At 44.6% G+C, this 7,661-nt stretch overlaps 1 protein-coding gene across 2 annotated transcripts in view; it reads left to right on the top strand.

Moving 5' to 3' along the window:
* IGDCC4 (immunoglobulin superfamily DCC subclass member 4) overlaps nucleotides 1-5,385 on the top strand; it is a 96,347-nt gene extending 90,962 nt beyond the window's left edge. For both annotated transcript variants that reach the window (XM_087878313.1, XM_060694775.2), the window contains one exon: nucleotides 1,480-5,385. In XM_087878313.1, coding sequence (XP_087734439.1) covers nucleotides 1,480-2,013 — 534 coding nt within the window. In that variant the 3' untranslated portion in view covers nucleotides 2,014-5,385. The remainder of the gene's footprint in view (nucleotides 1-1,479) is intronic.
* Nucleotides 5,386-7,661: the final 2,276 nt, after the last annotated feature.

Below are 7,661 nucleotides of genomic sequence, written 5' to 3' on the forward strand. Positions count from 1 at the left end.
TAATGGGATGGAGACCCACCACTTCGTTAAAAGACTAACTATGGAGATGGTGAAGTTCTCTTAAGGTGCTCAGCTTCACTTATCATACTGGTTTGGGGATTTATCACGCTTTGAACAGAGCACTGATTTCAGGAGCTGCACGTCATTGGGTCGTTTCTGCTCTTGATTTTGTACATGGCCCAACAAAATAAACTAGCAGAATAAGCACCCAGCCTCTCCTAGTGGTTTCTTGGTATGCTGAATAGCAGGATTCTGAAGGTAGACTAGCCCCAGCTCACTTGTTGTGACCTCGGCGTCCTGAGTCATTAAAACACACGAGAAGTCCCAAAACCCTCTTTTATTGCAACAGCTGTAAATTACGTTCATTCATAGCTGAGTCCCAATTAGTTGCAAAAAGTCCTTCGGGAGAAGTCCTTTGAGATAATCATCAAACTTTATCTCCCTTGACACGCTGCAAAGACCTACTTGGCAAAGCCACATGGAGTCCAGAATCAAACAGAGATGCCGACTGGGAACAGAATTAACAACGTTGCTTTTCTACAAAGGGCCCACATTCCTTTGCTCCTCTTTTAAGCCTTATGGGAGGGGCCAATCATCTCCAGGCCTTACTCCTGAGTCGTCCCTGTTTTTGCCTTCTGGCAGCTTTGCGCATGCGCACACTAGGAACAAGCTCCTCCTGTTCCTCTGCCTCTCTGCTGTCTGATTCTGGAGGCTCTGGAGTCCGCGCATAACTCCCAGATGGCCCTGGCTCCATCTCTGCCTCCGATGCAGAGCCTTTGTCTGAGCCTTCCCCAGACTCCAGGACTGGCCCATGTTCCTCCCCAGCCTCTTCACTGTCCGACTCCGCTGCCAGCTCCGCAGACTGCTGGCAGACCACAACATCACCTGGCTAAGAACACACTATACAGGGGTGTCAAACTCAAGGGCCGGAGGCCGAATCTGGCCTGTGATGTGCTTAGATCTGGCTCACGGGGCCACTCTGGAAACAGTGAAGGACCAGCCCGCAGTGCCTCTGCCAGTGAAAACAGAGCTCGCAAGGGCCACAGGCAGCACTCCCACGCTCTGTTTTCACTGGCAGAGGGTTGCAGGAGGCCGTCGCAGCCGAAAACAGAGCTCGGGAGCCTGTTTCTGCTGGCATAACGCTTGGACCAGCACAAGCACCCTCGACATGAGTGATGTCGAGCTGGCCACGCCCACCCCACTCCAGCCACGCCCCCCGAAGGTCAAACACTACCCTGATGCAGCCCTCAATGAATTCGAGTTTGAAACCCCTGGTCTAATTCAAGCAGGTTGGGTGATTTAGCATCGTTCTCCTGCTTCTACCTTGAGCTTACTGGGTATGTTCTTGAAATACGTTCTTACTGACTTAAATTTGGATTCTTGCACTAACAGGGAGTTGGGTTTGTTGATCTCAGGGGCCACGTCCGTTTCTAGAGTTCTAACAATCCTTTTTTCTTTTTCTTTTTTTTGACTCCCAAGAATGAAGCGAAAAAGGAGCACCCACTCAGCAGCCTCAATCAACTGGAAGCCGAGGTCATTGTCCATTCGGATTTCTTAGCCTCCAACCGAGATTGTGGTTCCCAATTCCACATGCTGGACCTGGAAAGGACTCCCTGTGAGGATTGTGAACCAGAAACAGTCCCCATGGAAGATCTACCTGAGCAGGTTTCTTACAGTCCTTCTCAGCAAGAACTCAATATTATATCCCCAGACCGAGATGGCAAGGGTCAGCCTGAAGCCCCGGATACATTGCTGAAGATCAAGAAAGAGGATCACCAGAGAGCTACCAAATTACATGGAGAAGATGGAGGGCTCCCCCAGATGGGAGGAAGCTCGGACGCAATGGGAAGCGGGGACTCTGAGCCATCTCACAAAGGGGCAGTGGACACACAGCCCATCTTGCGCGACGCTCTTCCCACCGCCCACCCGCAAGGCCTTCTGCATAGCGGCCTCTCTAATATGATTGACTCTCCTTCCGGGTTTGAAAACGCAGCGTGCGTCCACCATCTTTGATGAGAGCTTCGATTAAATTCTTGGCCGCGGCAGACCTCGGAGAAACAGAATAGCTGTAAAGATTAGGCCTTCATGGCACTGAATAGTCTCATAAAGTGTGGTTGGGAAGGGAAGGGAATGATATTAGCTCTGTAAGAGTTTATAAGGAGGACCTCCCTCCCCTTCCCCCCCACGAAGTATTGTGTCTGCTCTCTCTCTCTTCCCCAGCCGCTCTGCAAAGGCTACTGAGGATCGGCGAACTTCATACCAATTATGAGTTAATGTTGTGCCTCACCAAGACCCAGGAGTAGGTAGCGTAAGGCCCACCAGCTAAATACACCATTTTACTACCAGGTGCAGCTGTCGCACATAACCAGTTGCGTTGGGAGGAAGATGGTTTCATGAGACATCATGGGGTTGGTCCTGGAGTTGAACTGCTGTTCTGAACATTGTCACGGATCTTAGGTGCCCTTCTTCTACGTCTCCAAAGGATGAAAATGAAGCAGAGATGGAAAGCAATAAGTAAAGATGGCCTGAGAAGATTTCGTAGTATCCCTTGTTCTGCTGCCGTAGGTACTGATGTTGGGCTAAAGCCAAATGCAATTTTTTTTTGCCAACGCTGTTTTTACTAAGAAGACACATCGGTCTCCAAACGTCCATCGCAAACTGGGAAGAAAATAAATTTGCATCAGCATACTATACATTTGTATTTTTTGCAAGGATCTTTCGATTAAGATAATTGTGAAAATATTTCTCTCCCGGGTCTCCAAAACCTAACAAATCGGTTTGAAGCATCAAGCCACTTTCAGCCCCCTTTAGAAAATCACCGTCAGTCTCTAGATGTAGAGAGAACGCAACAAGGCAATGTACGGTTTGTTCATTGGTAGCTTAAGCATGTTGTGTGACCCACCCACCCTTATGGTGTATAAATCATAGGTTACAGTTGAATGTGGCTTGTCAACCCAGCTATTTTAGTTAGCAGACTCTGATAAAGCATAACTTGGCTTAGCATGTTGTGTGAACTCAGGCACTGAATCAGAGGAATATTCCCAATTGCCTGGATGTGATTTCCTTTCCTATTAGCATTGGGATGGTTAGAGCAGAGGTGTCAAACTCACATTGTCACGGCAATGTCATGTGACGAGGCAGGACTTTTTTTCCCTTCGCTAAACCGGGCGTGGCCGTGGCCAACGCCTGACGCATCTCGCCTACGGGCTCGGAGTTTGACAGCTCTGGGTTAGAGGGTTAACCAAACATTCACACATTAATCTTGTCAGCTTCCTGCTAACATATTCTGGCATTCTGGGTTTGATGCAAGATGTGGCTAGTGTAAATCACACCAGAACAAACCGCAGATATATTTTGCGTTAGATGGGCGTTAGTGTCCTGAAGATGTCTAAGAGATGGATTGTGTCTAGGTAACTTCTCACGCAACCAGTATGTTTGTACTTTAACTCCGTCAACAAAAGAACTGAAGGTTTCCTTCATGACATAGTTCCATTTTTGGCCAGTGTTCCTCCTTAACCAGAGCTGATAAGTTATGAAAAGTACTATTGGTGCTGCAGTGATTCACCTTCAGCCTGATGGCATTCTCTTGAAATGGGCATGCTATAGGTGGAACGTAATTTACATTCCCCCATTGTAAGATGGACCATCTTGTACGGACCATCTATCAGTGATGAAGTTCCGAAAATCAAGTGGACTGTCTCCATTTGTCTTTGATTCAAAGACCCCACTAGTGATACTTTTCTTGCTGCAATAATATCTGGCCCATTGGGTGAAGCCTTCCCCCAGAGATTAGCAGAGATGGGGAGAGAACCAAGAACTAAGAGCAATCTTGGAGTGACTACAGGAAAGTTGAGTGAAAGACTGAAAAACAAATGTGAACGTTGTAATCTTCAAGAGTAGTGTGAACCTACCCATTTGATTCTATTATCCACATGGCTAAGAGTGATGCAAGAACCACAGGTTTTTCTCCATCACTTGGTTAAGAAGATTTGACCCTCATTGGAGTTCCTTGTTATTGTGGCTTCAGTCTGCAGGACACTGAAACAATTGATTAGCCTGCTTAACGCTTTGAGATGGGTCACACCATACACGAAGCCAAAATCAAATGACCTGAATGAATTTATGTTCAGCCAGCCACTTGGTTTGTAAATCATGGTTTATAACCAGCATCTTTCTCAAAGCCAACCATTTGTGGATTCTTCAACACACTATGGTGAAGCAAGCTTTGGTAGGTCCTAGCTAGTCCTACCAAACTAGTCTTACCATTTTGTCTGAAACAGGGGTGGTCTGAAGTGGACTGGACCCCTTCTGGCTGAGAGCTGATGAAGATTACGGAGACGTTCTCTTGGTAGAATCTTTTGAAAAACTAGAGCGACGATTCAACCATGGTTTTTCACTCTGATGCAACCCGTTTTCTCAACTCTGGAGGTTCCTTTCTTGGAATGCAGAATTTAAAAAAGAAAACAGAGCTGGCTGTTTCTCTCATTTCTTTGGGGTTTCAAGCTGAAAGCCATCTCTCTCACAGCTCTCGCTTCTGTTGCGTAAGATGACTCTTCCAAAAAGTAGGCGGGGCAGTTCCTTACGACACACTCTGCAAGTGCTTCTAACAGCTTGTACTGAAAACTTGAGAACCTTTTTCAGCCTCTTGGGCTGGGTCCACGACAATTCGCCTCAGCCAACTCACCACGGGGGTGGGGGGACGCACCCCGGAACAAGAGTTACACCAATGATCAAAGAAACAGTGGAATAGAATCATTTAAAAAAAAAAGGATGCCAAAGGAGGGACAAAATGAAATGTGAATGACAAACATCAAAATAAGGTTTACGTTATTTTAAATCATGAAACTGAATTGGTGAATTGTCCCGCAGCGAGGGGTCGCGTGGCGAGTTGGCCGTATTGAGTTGGCCGCAGCCAATCGGCCAAGGCGAGTTGACCATGGCAAGTTGGCTGCAGCGAATTGGCCCGCCTGGCTTGCCTCACCAATCTGTGCATTTAGGTTAGGAGGCCTAAGTGGGGATTTTCCCCACACCAGCCCCATGGAAGTGACTGGAATCTGTACAGGATTCTTTGCATTAGATTCGCAACAGACATTTTTTGCCAATTTAGGCCTCTGAATTCTTGTACCTAATATTTTAGGTATTGGATCTATCTCTTTTCTCCTTTTTTAACGTATGACAATGTATTTTTTATTTCTTCAGAGCGTCTTTATATTATTTAATTTTATATAAAAGAGAGGGGGGGAAATAATAATAGCGTGTGTTCTAGAGTAGCCTTTTTACACCTTTTTCTCTGTTGTGTCTCCCTTTTCCCCTTAACACAACTACCTCATGCTTGTTTTTTTGTTTTGTTTTGTTTTTTTAATGAAAATAAAGGAGTAGATTTTGCTCTTTGGTCCCGCTTTCTTCTTTCTTTCTCTCTTCCGCTTTAAATGTTTGTAGAATTCACTGACACATTATGATCAATGTTGCTAAACGATATCAGAAATGGTCTGTATTTTTTTTTAAAAAAATAATAATAATCGAAACACAATTAGTTAATAGCAAGACATTTAGATTATAGGAAAGATGGTTTTGTGAGGTTGGGATAATTGCCTACTCTGTTTCAGCAGGTTATTCCTGGCTATGAATCATGGTTTGTCCGTTCTTCATCTGTCATGTTTAGGTCTAAGGCAGAAAGGATACGAAGTGGCTGTTTCAAAGCCATATACTTTGGCAAGAAAATGTAGCTATCTGGAATTCCTCCAAGTGTCTAGTCTGCAAGGACAGAAGATTTGATAGCAACTCCCCTTTCATATCTAAACTTATCAAATAAGAAGGGTATATATTCATCCCTGACCTCCAGATTACCAAAACTTGGGGGGAAATAGTCAACAAGGCAAAATAGAATCAAGATCATGTGAAGTGTGAATGGAATGGAATGGAATGGAATGGAATGGAATGGAATAGAATAGAATAGAATAGAATAGAATAGAATAGAATAGAATAGAATAGAATAGAATAGAATAGAATAGAATAATACCCTGTTTCCCCAAAAATAAGACATCCCCCAATAATAAGCCCAATCGGGCTTTTGAGCACATGAGCTAAAAAACCCTCCCCCGAAAATAAGCCCTTCCAAAAAATATTTAAATGCAGAACTGGAAATCAGGTAAGACTGCAAGAGGAGCCCCATCTTGATCCACACGCCCCAAAATAATAAGACCTCCCTGAAAATAAAGCCAAGCGTTTATTTCGGGGTTCAAAAAAATATAAGACAGGGTCTTATTTTCGGGGAAACACGGTAGAATAGAATAGAATTCTTGATTGGCCAAGTGCGATTGGACACACAAGGAATTTGTCTTGGGTGCATATGCTCTCAGTATACATATGGGGGATAAAATACATTCACCAAGAATAAAAAGATACAACACTTAGTATATAAAATGAAATTTGGATAAAATGTTAACATTTGTTTTTTGTTAGAGGAAAGAACATTTGTCATATAATGAGATTTTGAAAATTTTGAGAAATGATTTTAACTGATCGAAATACTGTCTGTAATTCTTTGGAAGGATGATATTTTATGTTGTTTTTGGTTAAAAAAATAAAAAAACTTTTTGCAAAAAAAAAGATACAACACTTAGTGATAGTCAAGGTTACTAATAAGCTATCAAATCATACTAGGAAACAAGTAAAAACAATATAATTGAAAGATACAAGCAACATGGTGATAGCAATAAGTGGGAAGAGAGAGATACTAGTAAGTATCTATCTTTAGATATCACTTTATAATGTCTTGGTAAGTCTAGACTTGGAATATTACATCCAGTTTTGGTTGCCACAATATAAAAAAGAAGTTGAGACTCTAGAAAGAGTGCAGAGAAGAGCAATGAAGGAAGATGATTAGTGGAGTGAAGGCTAAAACATGAAGAACGGTTTCCAGGCATTGGATATCTCTAGTCTAATGAAAATAAAGACTAGGGATGACATGATAGCAGTCTTTCAATATCTAAGGGGCTGCCACAAAGAAGAAGTGGTCAACCTATTTTCCAAAGCACCAGAAAGCAAGAGAAGAAAGAAGGGATGGAAACTAATCAAAAAGAGGTCCAACCTGAAATTTCCTGACACTGAAAACAATTAATCAGTGGAACGACTTGCCTCCAGAAGTTGTGGGTGCTCCATCACTGAAAATTTTCAAGCAGCGGTTGGACAGACATTTGTCTGAAATGGTATAGGGCCGGGATGGCGAACCTATGGCACGCGTGCCACAGATGGCAGGCGGAGCCATATTGTTGGGCAGGTGAGCGTTGCCCTAGCTCAGCTCCAGCACTCATACACGTGCTGGCCAGCTGATTTTTGGGCCTTCTGGGCCCACCAGAAGTCGGCAAACGGGCTGTTTCCGGTCTCCAAAGGGCCTCCTGGGGGATGGGGAAGGCTGTTTTCGCCCTCCCCAGGCTCCTAGAAAGCCCTCTGGAGCCTGGGGAGGCAAAAAAACAGGCCTACCGGGCCACTGGGCCATCACATGCCAAGAGCATGGGGAGGTTGCGTGTGCATGCGTGGGGGGGCAGGGTGCATAGAATTATGGGTGTGGGCACGCGCACGCGCAACCACCCCGCACTCCCCCAGCTTTTGGCACGCGATGGCAAAAAGGTTAGCCGTCACTGGTATAGGGACTCCTGCTT

This window comes from Pantherophis guttatus, chromosome 13, assembly GCF_059756535.1.
Source record: "Pantherophis guttatus breed Tessera chromosome 13, ASM5975653v1, whole genome shotgun sequence".
In the NCBI taxonomy this organism is placed as follows: Eukaryota; Metazoa; Chordata; class Lepidosauria; order Squamata; family Colubridae; genus Pantherophis; species Pantherophis guttatus.